General features: G+C 45.6%; 1 protein-coding gene across 4 annotated transcripts in view; it reads right to left on the bottom strand.

Moving 5' to 3' along the window:
* TPCN1 (two pore segment channel 1) overlaps positions 1 to 26,329 on the bottom strand; it is a 48,356-nt gene that overhangs the window by 2,698 nt on the left and 19,329 nt on the right. For 3 of the 4 annotated variants that reach the window (XM_052689383.1, XM_052689385.1, XM_052689384.1), the window contains exons 2-26: positions 25,889 to 26,013; positions 22,982 to 23,158; positions 21,285 to 21,398; positions 19,211 to 19,341; positions 18,549 to 18,637; positions 16,410 to 16,444; positions 15,718 to 15,776; positions 14,880 to 14,979; positions 13,764 to 13,880; positions 12,507 to 12,631; positions 12,015 to 12,063; positions 11,752 to 11,815; positions 10,812 to 10,856; positions 9,678 to 9,734; positions 9,535 to 9,588; positions 8,952 to 9,024; positions 8,645 to 8,752; positions 7,370 to 7,441; positions 6,534 to 6,623; positions 5,672 to 5,787; positions 4,916 to 4,962; positions 4,281 to 4,349; positions 3,774 to 3,858; positions 2,303 to 2,439; positions 980 to 1,060 (exon numbers count right to left, since the gene is read on the bottom strand). In XM_052689383.1, coding sequence (XP_052545343.1) covers positions 980 to 1,060; positions 2,303 to 2,439; positions 3,774 to 3,858; positions 4,281 to 4,349; positions 4,916 to 4,962; positions 5,672 to 5,787; positions 6,534 to 6,623; positions 7,370 to 7,441; positions 8,645 to 8,752; positions 8,952 to 9,024; positions 9,535 to 9,588; positions 9,678 to 9,734; positions 10,812 to 10,856; positions 11,752 to 11,815; positions 12,015 to 12,063; positions 12,507 to 12,631; positions 13,764 to 13,880; positions 14,880 to 14,979; positions 15,718 to 15,776; positions 16,410 to 16,444; positions 18,549 to 18,637; positions 19,211 to 19,341; positions 21,285 to 21,398; positions 22,982 to 23,158; positions 25,889 to 26,013 — 2,219 coding nt within the window. Of the gene's footprint in view, positions 1 to 979; positions 1,061 to 2,302; positions 2,440 to 2,463; positions 2,907 to 3,773; positions 3,859 to 4,280; positions 4,350 to 4,915; positions 4,963 to 5,671; positions 5,788 to 6,533; positions 6,624 to 7,369; positions 7,442 to 8,644; positions 8,753 to 8,951; positions 9,025 to 9,534; positions 9,589 to 9,677; positions 9,735 to 10,811; positions 10,857 to 11,751; positions 11,816 to 12,014; positions 12,064 to 12,506; positions 12,632 to 13,763; positions 13,881 to 14,879; positions 14,980 to 15,717; positions 15,777 to 16,409; positions 16,445 to 18,548; positions 18,638 to 19,210; positions 19,342 to 21,284; positions 21,399 to 22,981; positions 23,159 to 25,888; positions 26,014 to 26,329 lie in introns of those variants that run through there. The other variant, XM_052689386.1, reaches the window with a different exon arrangement.

Genomic DNA, 26,329 nt, shown 5'->3' with positions numbered 1-26,329 from the left:
TCACATATCAGCATTTACAGCCTGGGCAAGAAGGAGCAGCCACAGGTCAGCTCCAGCTAGCTGAGCTGTCAGGTCTGACAAACCAGAGCAAGGAAATATCACAGTCAAATGACCCCCAGTGCCAAGGGACTGCCATATTGAATCCCAGTGACATCTGCGGCTTACAGAGTTGCACCCAGGGTATTACAGGACATTACATCCCTGCGTCAGAGACCAAGCACAACAAGCAGGGAGCTTCACTGCGGATTACCAGCTCCACAATTAGTGTGCTTATTTTTGTTAGCAGGACCGAAGACTCATCCACAAGCTAGCTGCCCAGGGGACAAAGGAAATATTCTAATGATTATGAAATTAATGCCTTCATTGCTAATCATTATACTAGTCCATGACCTTTCAACAGTAGCCAAATTCATGGCATAAGGCTCCTAACCTCAAAGAACACTTAACAGCAGTGCCTTAAACAATCCAGAGAATCAGCTATTTAAACATTTCCCATCTTCATTAGCCTGCTATTGTGAAGGAACAACTGGCACTTGCAGAGCACTTGGCTTCTGTTGCACAGACACACCCAAGCTCAAACAATCACATTCCAGTGCCTTAACAAATTAGCATCATGCAGCCAAGTCCCAGGAACACTCTGGGCACTTAGCCCAGCAACCAATGCCCACCCTCACAAGTATGGGTAAGCTGGGCAAGCCGAGCACCTACATGCAGCCTGCACTGTTACTGCCACTGCTGACGCATATCATCAACACAGCTGGGCTCCTGAACCCACGGAGGAGGCTCTGACATGTTCAAGAAAGCCCCTGAACACCAGCACTAATGAATCTAAAGCACAGTTCCTCTACTGCCTGCTCCTTTCATAAAGCTGCCTGTGTCTCAGAGGGAGAACGCCTCCTGCGTTTAGAAATGTCAGGCAACATGAAGTGTTCTGTTAATGACAGAGGCTTACTGGTATTTCCAACGTAGATCCACATACCTGAATCTCCTCCTCATACATCTTCATACTCAAGTCACTCTTGGTCCTTGATCTGCGTCCCAGAAACAGCATTGACGCTTGCTAAGGAGATGGGGGGAAGGAGAAGATGAAAAGATGGCATTCATCAGTCCCTGAGCAGCTCACAAGAGCTGTGCTGGAAATTTGGTGTGTCACCCACTGCAGAGCCTAGGCTGTTCTCATTGCCAGGAGACAGTGGTATTTTAGAGCACACATCACCTGACTAAACGCAGGCATCTGCTCCAGGCTGAGATGTATTTCGCTGGAGGGATCCCTGAAGGCTACAAAGAGCTGCAGGAGACCAGCTCAAATGGACACAGCTGTGTCAAGGGCACTCAATTTTGTCAGAAGAACATACCATCTGGAACAAGGCTCAAACCCAGCCTTCCAAAGGAAGATCTCAGTTTAGAACAATTTCAGGTCTCATTTGCTTAGCACATACCACTTACTCCCCAGCCTAGACTTTTTAGATCACATAAGCAGAGGGCTGAGTTATGAATTACTCTCTGCCTATGAGTCATCTGAAGCACTGAGAACCAAAGAAACTCCAGACCATCACTCTGTGCTCCACTGCAAGGCTGAAGACATCATCCTTTGGTTAACTGACTTGAAATCTGTTTCTAAGTAGCATCATCTATTCTATGTGAACAAGAACTCAACATTTAACTACCAAGCCAACCAAAGTAAATAAAGATCCACTAAGGGACTGCAGCACTGGCATTCTGCATACAGGATACACAGACACGATAGCTGTTATTAAAACAAACATTTAAACTCCTCTCAGATGCAAAAGCCAGCAGTTCTCAGACACAAGAACAGTTAGCCAGGTCAGCTCATCTTTCCAATTGTCCATCCTGCCCTGGAGTGAAAAGGTAAGCAATGATGCAGAGAACAGAAAGCTGCTGTTTGGATCAATATGCACACATTGTTGCATTATGCTTCAGGACTGTCTGAGCCTAAGTGTATGATGGCACAGAAAGAGAGGCAGGAGAATAAGATTGGTTTTTCTGCAGAAAGATAAATATCCTCTTTCCAGCTAGTACTGGGCCAGGACAGCTCTATGTGAAGTCTGCAGGCTGTAACGAGTCCTTGTCAGGGCTATAGAGGACAGAGGACATTCAGCTGCTACTTTTCCAGGGCAGAACAACTTTGTGCTATTTCCACACAGTTCCTCTTTGTGGCTCAGCTCTAAACATGACAAAGATGCATACGGATTTCCTTTGGAAGGCAGCAAAAAGGTACCTGCAGGCCTGGTGTGCCTTCCTCCCTTCAAGCCAAGAACCTACATTATGGGTTTCCTCTTACCCCGTGTTTGTCCATCTGCAAAACAATCTTCTGCAGCTGAGAAATTTCAGTGGCAGCTGAACTCCACTTGTACAGCTCAATTATCCCAATCACTTCCTCCTTGGAGATCTCCTTCTCCAGCACAATGCCATTGTCTTCTGGAAAGGCAAGAAAAAGAGGAAGAGAAGTCAGCAAGATGAATGTTGCTTCCATGACCCTGGAAGGCAAAGCAAACAGGCCCACGTGGGATTCAGGAACAGCCTACATCTACTTTTTTGACTGGAACACATATGTCCTTGTTCTCCAACAAAAGAGGGATAAAGAAAATTAGTGTGTAGGGTCAGCAAGCATGTCTCAGCTTTTAAGATACCAAGGAGCCTGATGTGTTAAAGCCTTGTAGCTTTTCTGCCACCTGCAAGCTAACTAGCAAAACAAACAATCAAACACTGGTTGCTGCCTCTTGGCCTTCAGCTGCCCAACACAGCTGGAGAAGTAAATGTTAACTAATGCCTTTCACTGCACCCTTCAAAGTGGGTACCTGAAGGATCAGGATGAGGAATGGTTCTGTAACTAATAATGCCTGGCTCCTACTGACATGACACCACACATTTGGATCTTCTGGCACCTAAGAAAGATCAGATGAGCTAATCACAGCCATTCCTGTGACAGGGCCTTCACTGCATCTTTCTGCAAGGAAGATCCTCTGGCATATCAAAGTGCAGTAACTATACCTTCTCTGCAGAAAATTGTAAAGAATCAAGATTAGTTTACACAAAGTTTGAAAAGTCTGGGTGTAAATCACTTGAGAATAGCAGGGAAGGCCTTCAAGAAATTAATACGTTGATGGTACCTAAATTAGCAGGCCTTGAAGCTACAGATGCACAGCTCAGGGGACAAAGGACAGCGATGACTCACAGAGGTGCGACAGGATGGAGAGACCAGTCACAGCCTGTTCTTGAAAGGTACAAAAAGGTGCATCCAAACCCAGCATATGGTCACCAGTCTAAAGTACAACTGGGAGACAGAGAGGACTAGATAGGCAGTGTTCCTTGTTCTGCATGCAGGGCAGGGGGAAGTGATGGCCAGAACAGAAAGCTCAGATAGAAATGTACAAAAAGATAAGAATGAGCTTAGGAACTCAGGCTTTAAAAAAAAATAAAAATAAAAAAAATCTGGTCTTTGCTGGTCAATTGATTCTTTCCTCCAGACATAAATATAGAATCATAGAATGGTTTGGGTTGGAAGGGACCTCAAGCATCATGAATCTGCAAACTCCCTGCCACATGCAGGGCCACCAACCTCCACATTTCATACCAGACCAGGCTGCCCAGGGCCCCATCCAACCTGGCCTTGAACATTTCCTGGGACAGGGCATCCACAGCCTCTCTGGGCCGCTGTTCCAGTACCTCACCACTCTCTTGGTAAAGAACTTAAGACATAAGACACCAGAGAGAAGATGCAATGTTTGGGTCAGCCAGTCCTCAGTTCTAACCTTCTGAATCTTGGTTCTTCCGAGTGTAGTTCATGCGGAAGACAAAAGCCTCCAGAATAAATGCCACAATGATTGTCATCACCACCTGGGAGAGGACATGAACACAAGAGATCAGGAGGCTGCTGCTGGGGGATTCTTGCAGTCCAATTCAACAACAGAAAGCTGAGCTTTTTGGTCTGTGCTTCAGCTCCTGGTGCTCCAAGATGGACACATCCCAATTCACACGTCTGCCTGAAAGTCAGTTGATGACGGTAAACCACAGACGGGCCAGAAAAAGGCTGTGCTGCTCTCAGCTTTACCCCAGGCCCAGGTTGTGCAGTATCAACTTTGTCAATGTTTATAAATGTAACTTCCTGCAAGTGATGTGGGCTCACACCTTTTTCTGGAAGACATTGCACAGAGAAACAAAGCTGTGCTCACTTAGGGATGGAAGCTCCCTCTGTAATATGGTAAAAGCTGCTTCCCCTCAGCCCCAATTTGATACAGGAAGCATCTTCAGAAACTTACCATGGTCACAATATAGAAGATCATGAAATACAGGCGGCTCCAGTGAGTGGTTTCAGATGTCACCCCTTCCTAGAGAAGACAGGAAAAAAGTCACCAGTATGCATAAGAAGGGAGAGCTTGTTGATAACTGCTTGCTAACAGAAGTAAGGCAGCATGAATTCCGTCCATTTATCTCATACTTGTGGCTCCATAGCTAACATCAGAGGCTGCCTGCACAATGCTCAGTGCCCCAACTGGGTCTTGCAGGTAATCCATCTCTAAAGGCAAAATGAGATTATCCTATATGCAAAACCACTGAACACTGAAGGCCTGTGACTGTATGAACCATTGCTACTATAAGAATACAGCCTGGACAGCAGGGTGATAAATTGGAATATAGTGTGACTTCGCTTGTCCAGATTGCAAAATTCAGCCTGAGGACTGGTCAAGTTCAAGAAGAAATCATGTCAGGTGGCATGTCACAGAGCTCAAATATCACCCGGGGATTAAAAGGAACGATCGCATGACCACAGCAAATGACAGTGTTGGGACTAATCCTGCCATCTCCAAGTGCAAGGGGAAGAAAGCAGTGGTGGCATGAAAGATCAAGCTCAACTGGCAAGAGACTGTGCTGTTTGTAGCTGAGGTTTACTTACCATGATTATGTACCAATCATTGACGACTGTCAACTCAAACAGTGTAACTGCATACAAGTAAGAAAAAAATAAAGACAGTTGCTTTATCCAACCTGACCTGCTCTAGGATTTCTAAATAAGGGACTTGACAGGGAAGACTGAAGCAAGATACCAAGCTTCAACACAGCCAGCAATTCCAGATACAGAATGCAGGCCCTCATCACTGCAATTTGTCATCCTCCCAGTGATGACAAAAGGGAGTAAACACATAGAAACAGGAACATGGCTTAATCTGTATTTCTTCAGAGTCAGAAACAGACCTGACCCTCTCCCAACAGAGTATGGAGAGCTCTGAAATTCCCAGGAGATAAATATCTCTGCTCACGCATTAAGAAAAATTGTTAAAAATAATCACCATATTCAAATTATTCTTTATCAGTCAGTTTAAATAAATATATTAGCATTACTGCTAGCTCTACAGAAGGACAGTAAGCTGAAGCCCTCCTTAAACATTTCTGGAAATCTGGTCTGCTTACCAGTCAGAATAGATGTGCTTGCTTCACATTGGCTTTTAAGAGATGTGTCTTGACTTTGTTGCAAAGCAAGCAGGCTATTACTCAGCTGACATTGTCCAGAAGAGAAGGATGCTGTTGGAGGTGTGCTAGGACAACTCTTAGAGAGTACCAGGTCTACACGAGCATTGCAGTGCTGCTATCCAGCTCTGCAGGATCGCAGAAGCACCAGGGAACAATCTTTGCTAGAATAAACTGTCCTTACCAAAGCTGTTCAAAATGTTGTCAAAGTTGTTGAGATAGTAATAGCCTTCTTCCACAACTGTCTTGTTACCAACTGTGTGGTTCACCCAGCGGTACGAATCCGCCACGGTGCTTGTGCTGGTTGAAGAAGAAAAAGAATGAGAAGACAGCAGCAACATCTCAGGGTTACAAACACAGAAGCTTAGAAGGTGGTGAGCTGGGTGGCAGTTTCTATCTCTTGGCTAACACTTGTTAGCTAAGCCCTCAGAGCTTAGCACAAACCACAGAGAGTCTGAATAATCATTCAGCAAACACTAGACCAGAGAACCCGAATGTTTTTGTCTCCTTGGCTCACATCTTCAAAGATTAGCATTTCTGCACGGTCTGCCATCATTTACGATACAAAGGGCACAGGACAGCTTGGCTTCTAAGATGAGGCGAATTCAAGGTGAATTTATCATGTAGAAAGTTGGGTCTAATATGTAATATATGGCAGAGCAGCTCCAGTGCAACAGAAATGAAAATCTCAACTTTGCTCTACAGCAGAAATTAAAAGCATTCCTACAAAACTACAATAGCAGAAAGAAGTTCTCCCAGTACATCTAGATGAGGAGCAATACAGATCTCATTAAAACTAGTCAGATCTTTCCTTTCCAATGTAAATGCAATGTAAATGTAATGCAATGTAAAAGCCATTTCATCCAATCTTACCACAAGAAGCGAAGCATGTCACATAGATTTTCCCAGCACATTGCCTTAGCTACAAAGCCTCACTCAGACACATTTTCGGGCCCCTTCCCCCTAGGAAGACAGGGCTGCCAGAAGCATTACTACTAGCTTAGCACCAAACCCATTGCAGACAGGGATGGATTTGCAGCACTCACTTGCAGCAGTTCGGGTAGACCACACCAGCAAAGAATTCCATGCCAACGATGGCAAAGCAATAGTAGAAGATCAGCAGGGTTAAACCTAGGCTGGAGGCAAAAACCACAAATACCATAATACTGAAAAGTTATTAAGGCAGGGAAAATACAAAGTCACAGTCTGGTTGCTGTGGAAGGAATTTCCAAGGGATAGCAAGCGGAACTGAAAAACCACACACCACCCTCTTTGCCAGCATCGCCCTGCTGTTCTTTGTGCGTTCATTCAGAAGGTCTTTGGACAAGGAACTTTCCACTCACTCAAGGCAGAAGCGTTCTAAGAAATTATAGAACAGCCTGGATTTCCTCCCAGTCTGTATTTTTTCTGCTAGAAAAACTGTGGAGAGAAGTTTGCTTAATTAGAAAACCAACACACTGGTTCTGCCCTCTCCACATCCTCGATTCTGGGATAGTGCCAAGAACAATGCTCTCTTCCTAAAATGCTCTGCCCAGATCTGCTCCAAGAAAATAACATCCAAAGATGCCCCACTCAAACACCAAGCTCCTTCTGCCCCCCCCATTTCACAGTAATGCTCTGAAGTGTCTGTGTGAAGGACAAGGAAACACCTGGGATTGAGCGCATTCCTGCCGATATTCCTCACAAATGGGCCTCCTTTCACCAGAGTCAGGGGGCAGAAAAGTAAAACACCAACTCTTACTTATCTTTATAGAAGCAGGGGTGTCCCAGAATAGCTTCCCATCACAAATTGCTCCAAAAAAAAAAAAAAAAAAAAAGAGCAACAGCCCTAGACACTAAACTTCACCCTTCCTTTTTCCAGCTTAAGAGTGTCAATCAGTACCTGGCCATCCTAGGGAACAGCTCAAACATCGTGTCCAGGACATTCCTGTAGCGTTTCTTCAATTTAAAGAGTCTGAAAGGAGATGTCAGAAGTTACCTATGCACTGCAACTTCTCCAGAGCTGTCGGGAATATTAAAAAGAATATCACAGCTCTCTGAACCTCCCAGGTTAACAAACAGGGAAGGTTTTCTGACACCAAATCCACAGGATCTCTACTTGTTCTAGTGATCTCTAGTGATCTACTTACTGAATAACATTCTGCTGTTTCACCTGAATGTCTGCAACAAATCCAGGTAGGTGCCTACAGGATTAGCAACTTTCAAGGAAAGGCCCACATCTTCTTATGCAGCACGATCCAAAGATTTTTAAATTATTGTTATTATTTTGGAAAAAAAGGTCTCAACTAATCCTGTGTACAGAATCAGGACTCAATATTCCTTTTCCCAGACGCAAACTTTCCTGAGTTTACTCTGTGACTGAGAAAAAACTGATGAAGCCACAGTATGCCTGCTAATTTCAAATTTGGCAGTGCCATCAGCCTTTATGGAGAAGTTAAGCTGCCAAACATGGGCTTTGGCAAGGGACAGCATTTCATCCTTCTACTTGAGCATCAAAGTGTTCTTTAAATCCTCACTGAAGGGCTAAACTGCATTAACTTGCCTTTAACAAAGCAATACTTTGCTTCTCAAATGCCTTCCACCTATGACTTTGCGACTCTCTGAGTGGCCTGCAATGTTGAACAGACCTTAAAACAAGAGGGTTAATCAGACCCACTTTAGTGAGCAGCAGAGGTTACAAGCCTCAGCCTCGCTTATGGTGAAATGCAGCCAGAGCAGGGTTGTACTTCACCCCAGAAAGCAGTATCCTTTGAAAACTGTAATTTCAGGTAATTCAATGGAAATTATTAAATTGGCTCAGACTGTCTCACCATGGCAGAGGAGCTTTTCTCTGAACAGCATCAGACGATTCAGAGGAGGTGTAAGAACCCCACGAAGGCAGACATAGGATAATCTGCCCCCGGTAAATCCCTTGATCTCTATTAGAGATCAGCTTAAGCTCCAAAGCACGGGATTTCATATCCCATCCCAAGTTTTTGTTATCATTCATTTTGATAACGCTGGCTAATCTCATTACTCTACATGATTTGCGTTTGCCATGGTCACGTACCCACAGAGCAATCCTTGCCCTCTCCTGGGTAGGAGCTCAGTCCCCAGCTGAAATGATGGAAAACATGCCGTTTTCCTCCCCACCTGTTCTTTGTGCTCCCTGTCTCACCTCAGCAGCTGAAGAGGTCGCAAGACAACAATGAAGTAGAACGGCTCCATGTTGAATGCCAGTGCCATGAGCCCCAGGAATGCAAAGAGGGTGACCGAGAAGTCAAAGCTGGAAATGAAAAAAAAGAACAAAAGTAAGAGCAATGATAGGTTCCTAGTATTTCAGCAGAAAGGAGGCTCTTGGTGCTGCTTCACCCCAGCAGGATGCACAAGGCTACAAGCAGAAGCCTGCACTTGCTTCCTGTTAGAAGTCAGTCTTTTTAATGCAGCAGTTTTTATTGCCTCTCAAAACATTACTGTGCACTCACAGATTCCAGCCTGAGGACAGGTACTCGACGGGCCCCAGTCCAGTGGTTTTCAGGAGCAGCTCCACACCATAGACTGTAAAACAATTTGAGAGCCATGCACAGAAATAAGCAGCATTATATGGAGGGCTTATACAAAAGCTTGCACTTTGCACAGGTGAGCAGTCTTTTGAGCAGAGGAATGCTGAACACTGGTTTCACAGCCACCCAACGGCCATCCTTACTCTTGGTGAGATGAAAAGGACAACAGTTTCCCTCCAAAACAACACGAGTGGCCTACAAAACAGTTAGCTTGGGTAACACACTATAAATGCTGAGGCTCCCATACATAAGGCCAGAATGTTGTGCCAGAATTCAGTTTTGCTTGTGCACTTCCTTTTATCCCATGATAAAACACCCAGCACGTGGATGCTACGGGTAGCCTAGGCTTGGCCTGCATAAAGAGATCTCAGAGAGGAATCATCTACTTTCCCCTCTGTTCTGCAGCATCCTGTGAGTGTGTTCTCCGGGAATCTCTGTCTATTCCCTCACTCCATTCTCAACTCATTATTTAATGACACAGTCACATTGGGAGGCATCAGCTTACTTGTGAGGAAGACGATGTAGCTCCATGGGACATTTCTGGAGAAGAAATTCCCTCCTGCAAGACACAAGAAAAACTTTTTCTAGCTCTCCCTTTATTCAATCACCCAGCATCATAGCCAAGAAATGAGCTGCAAGGTTTCCTACCTTGCAGCATGAAGGTTTCAACAAGAATCCAAATTCCATTCACAGCCACCACAGTATCTGAAAAACAAAGTAAAAATCCACTACAAAAACACTCCTGGATCACAGGATAACTACTTCCTAGGCTAACAAAAAGATTACAATATAGGCCATGTGGGAGGGACAGTATTTCCAATTCAACTAACTGACTTTGTAGCTTGGAAGAGTCACAAAACTCAGACTGTTGTCTCCAGAAAGAAAGAAACCAAACCAAACCAGCGATCTGAATCACGCTCAGTCATTTTTTTCCCAAGATTATTTTATACACAGGTATAGCAGAACGTATAGCAGGCGTGGCAGAACGTTTCAGCTTCATCTTAGTTCTGCATCCAGATCTTGAGAACCACCGTGTCCTCAGCAGCACAGGACAGAGGAAGTGCTCCAAGCAGTGCTAGGCCCCAGTCATCTTGGCTCTATCACTGCTTCACACCATTCAAACCTAGGCTCTGAAGGTGCAGGATTTTACCTTTTCACTCAGATCTCCACACACCCCTACTCCTACCTTTTGTTTAGCATCTCAATTTACAAAAATCTCTCCCCTTTGATGCTCAAAAACAGCCAACAAATTACTGAGCAGGAAGAGACTGTTTAGGCCACTAGAAGCAGCACCATGATTAAGCACTCCTCCTCAAGAGGAGCAGAGAATCATTCTCCCTGGCAGTTCAGTTCCCAAGCAATCTCTTCAGCGGCAATGGTGCATGAACCTTCTGAAAAGCAAACAGGCCAACTGGCAAGGCAGTTCCTCATCCAGCACACTTCAGTTGTAAGATAAAAACCTCAAGGCTTATGAAAGCTAACCACCAACGTATCTAAATGCAACAAGCCAACTCCTACGCAGTGAGATCACGAGTGTATCTTGAAACGGTGAAACCTGATCCTCTCCAGAAGACTCAACACCATGAGAGCTGCAAATTCAAGCTGCAGTATGGTCGGTACAAGCACACATTCCATCCCTCTTCATCCAAACTCCGGAATTCATACAGGAATGGCAGCTCAGCCCACAGCCAGGCCCCACATGCCACATCCTTGGAGAGCCTAGCACAGACAGCACCCCTGAGCCATGCAATCAAGGGGGCATCGCTTGCTGCTGCTACTCACACATGGTGTATTGGAATAGACGGGAATTCACAAGGATGTTGATGCCTGCAGGAAGGAAAGTATGACAAAATAAATGTTTAGGCAGTCTTTTAGATCTTACACACAGCTTCCTCTGTCTTCTTTGAAACGTTTCTCATACCAACCCACAGCATAAAATTTAAGAGAACTAGTAGATTAGAAACTTTTTGGGACCAATCTGAAATTTCGTTAGGAATTTTAGTGGCAATTAACTCAGTATCCTTAACCCAGCAGACGCCTTCTCCCCACCCCTATACACTAGTTCTGTGATGTGGACAGAGTTAAAAACAACTGATGAAGAACAGCCCACCTTTACAACAACACATGCTGTCAAGAAAGAGTAAATGCCAAGATAGGTAGGACGTTTATGGCAGCTGTACATTTGAATCCAGATGCTGTTGTCTGTTTCCCTCCAGCATACAACACGAAAACAAAATTACAAATAAGGACTTATTTCTGAATGGCTACATGCAATCAGGAAACTTGGGGCACGGAAGATGAACGACGCTTGCAATGCAGATTACACGGCCACGTGTTTTAGATCTTCCTCATCCTGAGCAGCTGCACTTGATCTGTATGAGCACTGAGCACTGCATTCACACTGCGGGACTAGGAAGCCTAGCAGCTTCTGTGAAAACAGAAGTCCCACTCCACAGTCTCTGCTCTGAGTTGCTACATGGGATATGAAGAAACAAACTGTAAATTCTGCTAGACTCAGCAACCATAAATCCCCTGCTCTGAAAAACCTCTATGCTGATAAAAGAAAACAGCCCTCCATGACTTCACACAGGGTTTAGTTCACTACTGCCAACTACCTTATTCTACATAAAGCAAGGAAGCTCTTTCAGAGCATCTTTTCTTGGTATAGAAATACTTTTCTTATTATTTCAACACATGCTGTCATTTAAACACAGCTTGTTACCTTTAAAAATAAGGAATGCTGTCCGTGGAAGGTCGTCAAACCAGTGCTCACGATTTCGTTTTGCCTGGAAGCACAAGAGCCACAACCAAAATAAACCAATGCTACCTCCACCCAGAAAACACGCAGTGATGGAGACCCACTTTATCCCTACCATCTGCTTTTCAATTGTCTTTCCTTCTTACCCACCTTCTCTTAAATCACTGACCTCCTTTGCTCTCCTTTCCCCATGCAATTCCCCTATCCTCCACCCAATACATACTTACCTTCCATTTCAAGCTAACAACTTCATAGAAATTGTAAAAATCTTTCAGACTGCAAAATAGAAAGAAACATCTGATCAGAGCCTTGGAGTTGATTAAATCCTTAATCATCCTTGTCAGGCATTGTCAGTAGAGAGTCTCTGGAAACTGCAAACTCCTTATTAGAACTGCAGCCACAGCTGATAACCCAACAATGACCTCTCCCTGGTCTGGCCAGAGGTTACTGGCTGACAATACTCAGAATGGCTTGCAATGCTACCTTCTTCTTTAAGACCTAAAGCCCGCAGAGGAAACTGACAGCTAACTCTGGAACTCTACCACTGAGGAAAGACCTCAGGCTTAGACTGCAAGCTCCAAGGGACAGAGATTGCACTATTCTCCATGAAGAAGTCTTGGACTGCCTTAACTACCTGTATAACCCTTTTCTAGCACATTTCAAAATGTTCCTTTCAATGTAAGAAAAAGTGAAAAGGGACACAAAAACAAAAACCCTACCTGAGTAAAGGAGTATTGCCTTGATTCAGTGCTTTAAAAGTGAGATATCGCTCCCGGCTGCACATCCGAGGCTTGTAAAACCGCAATAGCCCTTCAAAATGCCTGAAGGAAATTCCAGGTGGCCCCTAGGAAAACAAAAAGGAATGCTGTGGTAGGGACATCAGACAGAAACACACTAGCATATTCAATTACTGCTCTGGATTTGTTTTAAGCAGGGTTTCTGTATTACTGCAGGATGCTATGATAACTGACCCCTAAAGCACCAGAAGCTATTTATTTTAACCTGCTGACAATCCCAGAACACAGAAAGCTCTCCTAGCAGTCGGTTCTTCCAGTTCATGCAGAGCTGTTCTCTGTTGCCCCCATCCTTAGGAGCTGTTCAACCAGACATGCCAAGCAAAGTTCAACCACTCTTCTTGGGAAATCAGATGTCCTAACAGGTCCCTATTACTGATACCTTTTTCAGATTACAAGCCTGTATGGGAACTGCTGAATCATGGCCTGAACCTCTGACTGACCACCTGAGGCGAGCACTGAGTCAGCCCTGGGAGCACAGTGATGGCGATTCAGCTGTGCTGCCTGAAGGGGTGGAGACTGGCTGCACCTCTCCCAGACCATTGAAGAGCTGGCTGCCAGTGGGGAAGGGTTTCTGCTGCAGATCTGTCCTTTGGAGACCTACAGTGAACCCAGGACAAGGGTAAGCCCTCTATCCTCTTTCTAGTATAATAACCTGCTTAGTCAAACTCTCTTGGTTATTTCATAATTATAACATCTGTACATTCATTGATTATACAAGCTCTTCCTCAGAAATCCTCAATACAACCAATATGCCCTAAATGTGAATCAATTTACTGGAGAAAAGAGAGTTATTCTTGAGCCTGACTTCTTTTCCCACTCTGTAAGTTAAACAAGAAACCAACTCCCTCCCAATGCACTCTGCCCCCCTAAAGAATTGTTAGTAGATGAATTAGTTCTGTCTGCACTCCATTTATTCATGCAGCAGCTAGCAGCTGGGCTGTGCCTTCACATGTATTACATCCCCTCCTCTAAGCTCTGGTGCTCAGCAGACAAGTCCCCAGGTCACCCACAGGAAGAACTCAATGACCACATGCGCTCCAGGACAAAGTTCTCTCATTTTACTGAGGTACCTCCATGGCCCCGTGTGGGGGCTGGCATTCAAATTCCTTTTCTCCAGAGGCTGACCTCCCCACCTGCCACAGCATAGGCTGCTCTCAGCCTCCCTGCAGCACGCTGTACCTGTTTGGTGATGAGCAAGCGGTAGGCATGCTGGATGGCTGTGCGCTTGTGCAGCAGCAAGGACTTAAACTTCCTCTTCTCAATGTCATTGAAAGTGTCAAACACAACAGCAAGAAGCTGCAGAGAGAAGACAAGAGCGGTTTGTTCATTACTCTTGCAGCAATTTGAGTCAGTGCTTCTCAAACAGGCAGGAGCGTTCAGTCTAGAGTGGCATTGCCTGCAAGAGGAATCTTACAGAGTGCTGCGTTGGCTGAAGCAGAACGGAGATAGTGAGGTGTCACTGATCGTAAGGGCAAAGAGCACATCACATATGTGATAATTCTTCTTTTTTTTGTCTTTTCTTATTTTTCAGGGAAGGCCTGGTCTCTTACTACTCACACTTGTTTTCCATAGCTAAGGCTAAACCTCATGTATTCTAACAGAAAGCAATATGAAAAGGTTTGCTAAAATGCCCATGTGCTTCCTGGAAAGTGGGTTTTGAGGGCTGCTGTCACGACTCATCCCTGACACAGAAGTTCTGGCATACATGTCAAATCCATCTAGTACGGCAATGGTGAAATCCAAGCCTCTTCCAGACATCAAAATCATCTCCCTTGGGTTGCAGAATTCCTCAACAACTTTGAAAAGCCCTTTTTCACTTCCCGCATTATCACCTGAGCTGGTTTCAGCCCTGCTTTGAATGGTTCAAGAAGCCACTCTCACACTGCATATGTCAGCACTCTTCAAATCCTGCCATCCTTAGCAATTTCACCACTTTCAAACTGATTTAAAAGGGATTTCAGCAAAGTCCAAATATTAAAAAGCCATTTTACAATGAATAATTAAGACAGGAAAGGACAATACATTTTGTACAACTGAGTATGTCACTCCTAACACAATATTAATGTGAAGAAAGCTGAAAGATACTCAATATCATTCTGCTTTCTGTGATTTAGTTCATTTCCTTATGGTCAAATATCAGAAGGCTTCTATCTGTAGATAAATTGCCATTTTTGGAATTATTCTGCCAAAGGGTCTCAGATTATTATACAGCGCTTTTGGGAACAGGAAAGACTCTGTTGGGCAGTGAACTCCAAATTTGGGCAGAGAAGTCAAAGGCTATAAGTTGGTACTCACCAAGTTCATAATGAAGTACAACTCAATGGAGAGATACACTATGAAGAAGACACACGACCAAGGGTTCCGAGAATAAGATGGCATCATCACATCAGGGAAGCTGTATCCAAAAGACAAGTTGAAGCACTGGAATGCTACGCTTCCACTACATAGTTAACAGGCTGTGTGTGCACCCACATTCATGGACTTGCACTTTTTTGCAAATCACAGCTGCTTACGGCACTGGCAATAAGCAGCAAGAACATGGAGGCACAGTACAAAGAAAAGGAAAAAGCAAATTTCCTGTAAATCCTGAAAAAACAAAGAAAGATTTGTGGCATGGCTAAGGGTTGTAACACGTAGCAGTGACAGCAATATAGCCCTGCTATAAGGAGAACTACAGAGTGACAACCTAAGATTTACTGTCTTTTGCTAATTTTGTAATCCTCAGAGCTCTCCCTAACAGCAGGTCAGTATTTGCTCACTGTTGTTATCCCCTTTTTACTAGATAGGGGAAGTGAAGCAGAGGAATAAGAAGTTACTTCACAACAATAAACTGCTATCTAACAAAGGAGTACAAAACAGAAACTTTCTCTCCTTGGACCAGGGCCCAATCTTGCCCTTGTTGCCCTCACAATGATGAACAGGCCTGAGTGGCCTAGAGATAACTCTGCATTTGGAGTCACAGCATCCTTAAACAAAATACCAGTCCTTCCCATGCAGGCTAACCCAGGAAAATCTCTCTCATGCAGAGGGAAGTGGTTACATTTGCAGACAGCATTTCTGCAAATAAAGGCTCAACTCAGCTAGGATTTCTTTTGGGATAAAAGGAAAGATGCTTTTCTAGCTCCAAACTTACTTTGAAGTGGTCAAAAGTACAAAGAGATTCACGAGGCTGTTCTCCAAGGTATTGAAGTACTGAAAGAAAAAACACTCGTGATAAAATGCAAGCAGACTTTCACAGTGACATTTCATTCAAAAACAAACTATAAAACCAACACTTCAATACAGTCACTTCTACAGTTCCCTCATACTCCCAGTAGGAGGGTACTTTAGCACTGGTCCTTTTTAAAGGTCCCTGAAAGGTGCCATACGAAGGCTTAAAACAATTAAAAGCTAATCTACACATTTTACACCCAGTAAGTTACAGACTTATAGCACAGCAGCAACAAGTGGACTGGTGAACTTCGACAACCACTGTCCAGAAAAGTCAATCTTTCACCCAGATCCCTCCCTTCCCTGGGGACAGGAGCAAGTGGCTTGTTTGACTGAATTAAGATACAAGGAACAATTACATGAAAGCTCCCTTGGGGCTCTGAGGAAGCTTCCTCAGAGTACTGTCTTCCTTCCCAGCAGGTGTCAACCCTGGGTAAAACTGCCAGCTGCCTTGTCACACATAGCCTCTGCACTCCTTTTTATTGCTAGCACCAGCTAACGTCTGGCCTCCCCGTTCACCATTTAGAAATAAGCCACATCTATACGGTAATACTTGATTCTTGAACTAGACAAGATAGCACTTCAGCTCCCATTCAAAGACTCAGAGGCACTCACGGGATCCGAGTGATTTGGAGAAAACAAGTAAAAACCTACAGAAACAGAAGAGAGAAGAAGAGAGAGAAGAAAATGGAGTCTGTTTAGTTTCAAGTGAAAGCAAGGTATCTCTGCTCACAAAGACCAAAATCACACCAAGGACCAGAAAGCCATTCTCCTGCATCATGGAGCACAGAATATCATAGAATGGCTTGGGTTAGGAGCAAACTTAAAGACCATCAAGTTCCAAACCCCATGCTGTGGGAAGGAGGTTGCCATCCACTAGTTCAGATGGCCCAGGAACCATCAGCCTGACCTTGAATTCCTCCAGGGATGGGACATCCATGGCTTCTCTGTGCAGCCTGTTCCTGTGCCTTGCCACCCTCTCTGTAAAAAACGTCTTCCTAACATCTAACCTCAGCCTTGCCTGTTTTAGTTTAAGACCATTCCCCTTTGTTCTGTTACTATCAGACCATGTAAAAAGTTGGCTTCTCCTGTCTTAGATGAGCTCCGTTCAAGCACTGGAAAACCACGGTGAGGTCTCCCTGGAGTCTTTTCTTCTCCAGAATGAAAAAGCCAAGCTCCTTCAGACTTTCCTCATAGAAGAGGTGCTCTAGCCCCCCGGGACATTCATTATCCTCTTCTGGACCTGCTCCTATAGTTCTGCATTCTTCCTGTACTGGGGGCCCCAGGCCTGGATGCAATACTCCACATGGGCAGAGCATAAGCGGACAATCCCTTCTCTGCCCACTGCCACCCCTCTGTTGATGCAGCCCAGACAGGCCTTCAAGGCTGCCAGAGCACACTGATGCACGTATCCAGCTTTTCCTCCACCAGAACCCCCAAGTCCTTCCCAGCAGGGCTGCTCTCGAGGACTTCTCTCAGTCTGTACTTATCTGTACACTTATCTGGAATTTTAAGCTCAAAGAGGGAAGGTTTAGACTGGATGTGAAGGGAAAGTTCTTCACAGGGAGAGTGGTGAGGTGCTGGAACAGGCTGCCCAGAGAGGTTGTGAATCCCTGGAGGCATTCAGGACCAGTTTGAATTGGGTCCTGAGCAACCTGGTCTAGTACCAGATCTGGTTGGCAGTCCTGACTGTGGCAGGGGGGTTGGAATTCGATGATCCTTGGGGTCCCTTCCAACCCAAGCTATTCTATGACTCTATGATTGCCCCAACTCAAGTGCAACACCCAGAACTTGGACTTGTTGAATGTCATTAAGTTCCCATGAGCCCACTTTTAGAACCTGTCCCAGAATGCCCTGGTTGGCATCCCTTCCTCTGACTGTGTCAACTGCACCACTCAGCTTGGTGTCATCAGCAAACTTGTTGAGGGTGCACTCAATCCTGTCATCTGTGTCATGGATAAAGATGTTAAAGAGCATCAGTCCCAAGACAAGGGGGATACCACTCATGACCAGCCTCCATCTGGACACAGAACCACTGACCACAACCCTTTGGATGTGACCATCCAACCTACTCTGTGCCTTGGCTTCCCTGGTCCCATCCCTGAATATCCAGGAGGGATATTCTCCTGGATTTGGAGGGAACCTTCAAGATCATCTAGTTCCAGTCTGTGGGCTGGGATGCCAACCACTAGATCAGGCAGCCCAGGATCCCATCCAGCCTGTCTTTGAATGCCTCCAGGGATGGAGTATCCACAACTGGGCAACCTGTACTCTGCCCAGGCCACCCATCTCTGCTTCCACTGCCTGTACTTTTCCTTTTCCTTGATCAGCAGGTTCTTGCCTAGCCATGCAGTTTCCCACCTCTCCTGCTTGATTTCTTATGCAGGGGGTGGAGAGCTCTTGTGGTCTCAGAAAGGTGTCCATAAAGAACTGTCATCTCTACTCCATTCCTACGTCCCTGAAGACACTTTCCCAGGTGATCTCATTCTATAATTTCTTTAAAGAGCTGCAAGTTTGCTCTCCTGAAGTTCAGGGTCTTGACTCTACTCTTTGCCAGGCCCACTTTCCTCAAATATCTGGGAAGTCTTCTTCATATTTACTGAGACATATTAACAAGTGACATTTCACTGATCTTTTAGGAAAACAAATATTTTGAAGATAGGACTGTAACTGGTATGCTTCATGGAAGTCCAGACTAAACTTACTGAAGTTGACAGAGCATCAAAAACACATACTTCCATAAATACAACTCACCCAGGATGGCAAAGATCACCATGAAGAAAAGCAGAAGGAGAAGAATGTCAATAAATGGTGGGAGGGACTGAAAGATCTGACGCAGGTTTCTGCAAATGGAAAAAACATCAATAAACTAAAACTTGCATATTTTATCCTCTATTTGATTAAAAAAACAACAAAACACACTTGAGAATTACCTTCCTCCCACTCCTCCTCCAAGGATTAAAAATAGCAAGGTAGACTGACTCCAAGCTACTTCTCTTCCCCTTTGCAGTCAGCTCAGGTACTGCAAGTGATGACTACCACTGTCAGCTTTCTTTCTCCAGACTCAAGACATTACCTCTGTAATGCACTGAGCAGTTTAAAAGGCAAACGTAGGAGCCAGAGGCAAGGCATCCCCACTCACATGCTGTGCTCCATGAGGCAGCTTATGCTGATGAGGACAGCACACATCAGCTTGTGTTCTGCAACTAGAGCCAAAGTTACTACCTATGAAATTTCCCTATACAGGCAAGGCAGCAGGGACGTTTCAATCTCAATTACAGAAGACTGCTGAGAACTGAACTGCTCACGAAAGACACCTCTCTTCCCCAAGCTGCCTGCCTGCCTGCAGGACCAGCATGCTTTTCCTTCACCACCTCCTCCACAAGAGCAGGGAACCCAGGGGTCTGACCACTCACCTCCTGACTGCCCCGCAGTAGCGGCAGTCCACCAGGAAGATACAGCGCAGAGCTCTCGTTATGCGGACGTGCGAGGTCTGGCGCACCAACACCACGATGGCTTCTATGAACTGTACAAACAGCACACAAGTCTGCAAAAAAGGGGTTTAATGAGAGGCACAGCTGCAGTCTCCCTTGGGAAAGACAAAGCTCTCACTGATCACCCATTTCTTTAGGCACTTGCAAGGTGGGAACTGTCTCCAAGAGCTTGGAAACCTCACAAGAATCATTTGGCAGCTGAGACACATCTCTATGCTGCACTCCTACAGTAAAGGCCAACAGTTACTGTGGTTGCTTTGATTCCCAAAGATGCTGACAGAGGATCACTGACAATCAATTAGATGACTGTCAGCAGCTTTGCTGATGGTGCAAAGCTGAGTGAAGTGGCTGACCCACCAGAACGCTGTGCTGCCATTCAACATGACCTGGACAGGCTGAGAGCTGGGGGATAAGAGGAAAATGAGGTTCAACAAGGGTAATCGTAGGGCTCTTACACCTAGGGAGGAATAATCACATGCAACAGTACAGGTTAGGGTTAGGGGCTGACCTGCTGGCAGGGAGCTCTGCAGACAAGGACCTGGGTGTCCTGGAGGCCAACAGGTTGGCTGTGAGCCAGCAGTGTGTCCTTGTGGCCAAGAAGGGCAATACCATGCACAGAGCATGGTTAGCAGGATGAGGGAGGTTCTCCCACCCCTCTGCTCTGCCCCAGGGAGGCCACACCTGGAGCACTGCATTCAGTTCTGGGCTCCTGGTTTGAAGCAGACAGGGAATTGCTGGAGAGAGGCCAGTGGAGGGCCACAAAGATGATGAGGGGCCTGTGACATCTCCCTTATGAGGAAAGGCTGAGACCTGGGGCTGTTCCGCCTGAAGAAGAGAAGGCTGAGAGGGGATCTTATAAACAATTATAAATTTCTAAAGGGAGAGTGTCAAGAGGATGGGGCCAGGCCCTTTTTGGTGGTGTCCTGCAGCAGTACAAGGAGTAATGGGCACAAACTAGAACACAGGAAGTTTCATCATGACTTGGACAGAGAGAAGTGACTCCAGTAGAACCTTGTAAGTTTAACAGAGCCAAGTGCGAGATATGCAGCTGGGTTGAGGCAATCCTCCCTACCGATACAAGCTGGGGAATGAAACAATGGAGCACAGCCCTGCTGGAAAGGACTTGGGGGTACTGGGGGATGGCAGCTGGACATGAGCCAGCACTGCGCCCTTGTAGCCCAGAAACCGACCGTATCCTGAGCTGCATCCAAAGCAGTGAGACCAGCAGGGCGAGGGAGGGGATCTGCCCCTCTGCTGTGTGCTGTGAGACCTCCGCTGCAGTGCTGCGTCCAGATGGGGAGTGCTCAGCGCAGGAGAGACACGGAGCTGTTGGAGCATGGCCAGAGGGGCCACTAAAATGCTCCAAGGGATGGAACACCTCTCTGCAAGGACAGGCTGAGAGAGCTGGGGTGTGAGAACCTCAAGCCTGGAGAAGGCTCCGGGGAGATCTGAGAGAGGTCTTCATTTTCTAAGGGGGAGCTGCAGGAAAAAAGGGGACAGACTCTTCAGCGGGGTGACAGAACAAGGAGAAATGGTTTCAAAGTAAAAGAGGGTAGATTTAGATTGGATATGAGGAAAACATCTTTTGTGATGGGTGGCGAGGCACTGGCACAGGCTGCCAGATGTGGTGGAAGCCCCATCCCTGGAGACATTCACGGACAGTCTGGGCCAGGCTTTGAGCAACCTGACCAAGCTGTAGATATCCACATTCATTGCAGAGGTGTTGGACCAGATGACCTTTAAAGGACACTTTCAACTCTTAAGGATTCTATGATTCCATTTGAACATGAGAAAAAAGTTTTTTTTGAGGATGACAGAGCAGTGGAACAAACTACCCAAAGAGTTTGCAGAGTCTCCTTTTCTGGAGCTATTCAGAACCCACCTCGACACTTTCCTGTGCAACCTGCTGCAAGGAATCTGCTTTAGAAGGAATTGGACTAGATGATCTCCAGAGGTCCCTTCCAACCTTTATGATTCCACAGTTCTGTGAACTTACCTTCACCATAGTCCTCTTGTGTCTAATGAATGTGTGGAAGCCCAGCCATCTCATCTTCATTGAGAGCTCAAAGACTACCACCATTAATGCAAACAGCTCCAGGGTTGCATGGACCTGTTAAAATAAAGCAAAGCTTAAACCAGAGCTTCCAATTACAAGCACAGAGTCCATGCTTCTGCCTCTTCTTTCTCCAAGAAGCATGCAAATTTTTAGCTGAAGTGCACAAAATACAGTTGCAGAGATAATTTGTGGTTGCAAATAACCACAGACTGTGTCCTGATCAGGCTCAGGAAAAATATGGGGAAGGCATGCAGCAGGGAAGAACACCTTCTCTGTTGAGACATGCAAAATGTATCACAAATACATTTTTATATATATATACATACATGTATATATTTATATACAATACAAAGAAATTTCTTACAACTTTCACTTTAGTCATAGCTCAAAACTCAAATGCTTTTATGCAGCTCTGACACATTTTGAGGAACATTTGGATCTAAAGGCTGTCAAACTCTTTTACATCTTGACACACGCTCAGGATGCCACTAGCAGCTCCAAAAGCAGATGTAGATTCTCTCTCCAGGAACAACAGTGCACTGTGCCTGACAGTGGTACCTTGTGAAGCAGCTGTGGACCAATACTACACACCACGGTTTGTCCATTCCTTCTTGAAAACTGTATTTTTTGAGTGTTAGACATCAAACTTCAAGTTAAACACACATGTGTTAAAAAGAGTTCTCACAACTGCAGGAGGAGGGGACGTGAGAAGGTTTAGCAACTCATCCCAGGCTGAGAACCAGTGTGTTCTAGGAGCCTCCTATGTTCTAGCTTGCACCTACTGCCCCTTGTCCTATCACTGGATGTCAGTGAGAAGAGCCTGGCTCCATCCTCCCAACACTCACCCTTTACATACTTACAACATTAATGAGGTCACCCCTCAGTCTCCTCCATGCTAAAGAAACCCAGATCCCTCAGCCTTTCCTCGTCAGGAAGATGCTCCACTTTATCATCTCTGTGTGGCTCTGAGCTGGACTCTCTCAAGCAGTCCCCTGTCCTTCTTGAACTGAGGGGCCCTGAACTGCACACAATATTCCAGATGTGGTCTCACAGGGCAGAGCAGAGGGGGAGGAGAACCTCTCTCGACCTGCTAACCACAGGCCTTTTAACACACCCCCGGATGCCACTGGCCTTCTTGGCTGCAAGAAGGGCACAGTGCTTGCTCACGGTCATCCTGCTGTCCCTCAGGACCCCCAGGCCTCTTTCCCCTACACTGCTCACCAGCAGGTCAGTCCCCAACCTATCTGGTATCTGGGATTGCTCTTGTCCAGACTCTACACTTGCCCCTGTTACATTCCATTAAGCCACCCTAATCAAAACATACACACATTCCTAAGCTTTCTCAAGGAGAAAAAAAAAGAAAAAAAGGCTGCTAAATAGCTACAGAAGTTAAGATCTGCCACAAACTTGGTGACCTGAAAAGTATCACTTTCAAAGTTGGTCTGTGCACTTCAGATGAAAACAGAAAAAACAGGATGTTTTGTTGTCTGGCGTATCTGCTGTCAGCCATTTCGCAGAACAGGCCAGATGGTTCTCTTGCTACTGCTACCTTCTTCCTCTCCTTTTAAACTTTCTTTTACTCTTACCTATCCCTGCAAAACAAGCAGAATTCTAAATTATGCCCCCAAAGTACTTACAAAGATGCCAAGACGGAGTATAGGAACAGCTGGTGCCTCGCAGAGAGACAGCAACAGAAGAAGCAGCGCTGCACTCAGCTCCATTAGGTAGAAAAGGTGATTGTGTGCAAAGAGGTAGGCAGCAAGTGCTTTGGCATTTTTGGGGTGTGTGAAGAATTTATCATTATTTTCTCCTTCCTAAGGCAGTAGGGATAAAAGAAAAGAGAGCAGCGTTAGTGACTCAGTACTATACCAGAGCTTTCTACCTAACTTTACCTAATTCCCAGAGTTTTCCCACTTTACAGCCTGACATTCGTCTGCTTACTAAACAACACTAAAGATGCACGGGGTATCCCCCTCCATTCATAAGCACATTTCAGCAATGAAACTCATCAATATCCACAAATCTCCATTTTGGAAACCCTCAAGTCTTTTCAAACACAAGCACAGCCCTGGAAGGCTTCATAAAGGCAGGCAAACTTCAGTCTACATCACAACACAAACACCGCACATAATTTACTTGCAACCACTTCCACACGTCTGCAGCCTTCTTTGATTAAACTTCTCCAGGACAGAACACAAAAACACAAGATAAGCTCTAGAGCACATGGCTGACAGTTGCTCTGCTCCTTATCCTGCCCTTGTAGGATGCCTGCGTGAAAACAAGCTTCAGAACAGGCAGTAAAGGAATTTGAAAAGAGAGACAAACTCCACAAAAAATTAACATGTATCTATGCTGATATGTCACTCCTTCTTAATAAGAGATGTTAATATGAAGGGGACAAATATTCCATCTGAACAAATTGTCTGCAGCTGATTTTAAATAGCTGCATTATCACTATTTTCACTTCTATGAAAAAACTTCTTTTGCTTAGAATTTAGAGCAAGTTTTTTCACGTAGAACCATCCAGCAGCTTGTTTCTTGAGCCAATGGTTCAAGCCAGGGGGCTTCTGTTACTTAAAGGAAACTTTCTGGCTCTTGAAAACTGTCCTAAGAGATCACTTTTTCACAGCTGAGATGTTTTTCAATCCTGAAGCGTCATAGAATGGCCTGGGTTGCAAAGGAGCACAGTACTCGTCCAGTTCCAACCCCCTGCTGCGTGCAGGTCGCCAACCAGCAGCCCAGGCTGCCCAGAGCCACATCCAGCCTGGCCTTGAATGCCTGCAGGGATGGGGCATCCACAGCCTCCTTGGGCAACCTGTGCCAGTGCCTCACCACCTTCTGGGTGAAAAAAATTCCTCCTAATATCTAACTTAAATCTCCCCTGTCTCACTTTAAAACCATTCCCCTTGTCCTATCACCACCCACCCTCACAAACAGCCATTCCCCTTCCTGTTTATCTGCTCCCTTCAAGCACTGGAAGGCCACCATGAGGTCTCCCCACAGCCTTCTCTTCTCAAGCCAAACAAGCCCAGTTCTCTCAACCTTTCCTCACAGCAGAGCTGCTCCAGCCCTCTGCTCATCTCAGTGCCTCCTCTGGACTCGCTGCAAGAGCTCCACGTCCTTCCAGGCCCCAGGCCTGGATGCAGCGCTGCAGATGGGGCCTCACAAGAGCCGATAGAGGGGGACGATCACCTCCCTGTCCCTGCTGGCCGCCCCTTTTTAATGCAGCCCAGAACGCAGCTGGCCTTCCGGGCTGCGAGTGCACACTGCTGACTCACCCCATTCCCCAGGAACCCCAGGTCCTTCTCCGCAGAGCTGCTCTCAATCTTTCCCCAGTCTGTATAAATACCTGGGATTGCCCCAACCCAATGCAGTACCTGTACTTGGCCTTATTGAATCTCATTAGGTTTCATGTACATATTTATTTAAATATATTTCCAGGTAAGCAATTACTGTAAGGACAGTAAACAGTTACTACTGCAACAGAGTAACGGATTGCAAATGAGACTAGAAACAAGACTAGGAAACAGGACCTCCTTTAAGAAGGGAGGTATTCAAGATTCATTCAGGAGATGGTTTCAAATGCTTCTCATTTTGGCATCTCACAGGCAAGCTCACATTCTGAGTAACAGCAAACAAACACTGCCAGGTCAGGGAGCCAGACTGGGCAGGACAAAAGCAGCAGCAAGCTCCATCCAGTGCAAGCCTCGCACTCCAAGGGAGAGCTAGCTTAGATCAGCAGGACATTCTTATTCATGCCTGAAAAAACACATTTGCAGAAAGAAAAAACAGTCTAAATTCTGCCTCTTGGTAGCCAAGCAATTAAAAATGTGGCTGGGCAGTAAAGTCTCCTATTCAGATGTTGCCTGCAGCTACTGGTTCACATAAACAGTCTGCATACTTTAAAGTTATGTTTACTCCATTTCAAGGACACTGTCATTATGGACATCGGTCAAGGCAGCAGCAAGACTAACCTGCATCTGAATGGCGGAGCCTGCTGCATGCATTAACATCAGATACTGCAGCAACTCAGTGAAGCTTTGCAGAGCATCTCTGATAATCATGAGTTTAAACACAAGCCCAGGAGAGGCTGGGGTTACCATTCCGTTGCAAGCTGAAGTGTTACCAAGGCCCTTAGCACAGAGGTTACAAAGCGTCGGGGGAGCGACAGTCCTCAGTTCTGCAGGGTAGGAGCTAGGAGGAGCAAACATCAGACACCCTGCGGCAGCTCAGGCAACAAAACCAGCTGGGTCCAAAGCACCTAAAGTTGCTATGCAACTCTCTTTAAAGAGAACAAAGAGGAGCAGGAAGGAAGGATGGCCAGAGAGCCAGCACCACCATTTTCTGTTGTCCCCAAGTGTCTTGTCAAACCCTTCGAGGTACACTCTGGCATATTCCCATTCTTTGAGCAGACTCCTTTCTAAAACATCTATTTATTTCTTTTTTTTAACCTGGAGACTGAAGCCCTCTCCTTCTTAAAATCAAGAACTATCATAACTTCAGAAGACTGTTTTTTGCACTGCACACCAAGCATCAGGGCTCACCTGGAGGTAGATTGCTGCCTCTTGGTAGTTCATTTCCCAGTTGTGTTGGGCAGAGCTCTGCTGTGCACAGCAGTCCCCTGCAGCAGGGCTGGATGCATCGTTAATAATGTCATAGCTACCTCCATCTGCAGCAATACAAAAAGAGAAAAAGAGAAAAATTGGTTTGCAATTAAATGAGTAGAGACCGATTGGGGAGAATACAAAATAGCTAGGCAGCAGGACAAGATAAAAGCATCAAGACATGGCAGAAAAGCCAAGAAAACTGGCAGTTTGTACATGAAATAACAGACTGTTCCAACAGGAACTTTTTTTTAAAAGACACTCCAGGACTCAGCACTCTGACAGCTACAAAGGTCCTGAAAGATATCACAGACCAAGATGTGCTCATGAAGAAGCCCAGCACTGCTGCTTCCCTGCTGGTGAGGGATGAGGAGTCGCAGG

Source organism: Tympanuchus pallidicinctus, unplaced genomic scaffold (genome assembly GCF_026119805.1).
Source record: "Tympanuchus pallidicinctus isolate F22 unplaced genomic scaffold, pur_lepc_1.0 scaffold25, whole genome shotgun sequence".
Lineage (NCBI taxonomy): Eukaryota > Metazoa > Chordata > Aves > Galliformes > Phasianidae > Tympanuchus > Tympanuchus pallidicinctus.
This window is presented reverse-complemented; position numbering and strand designations above follow the sequence as displayed.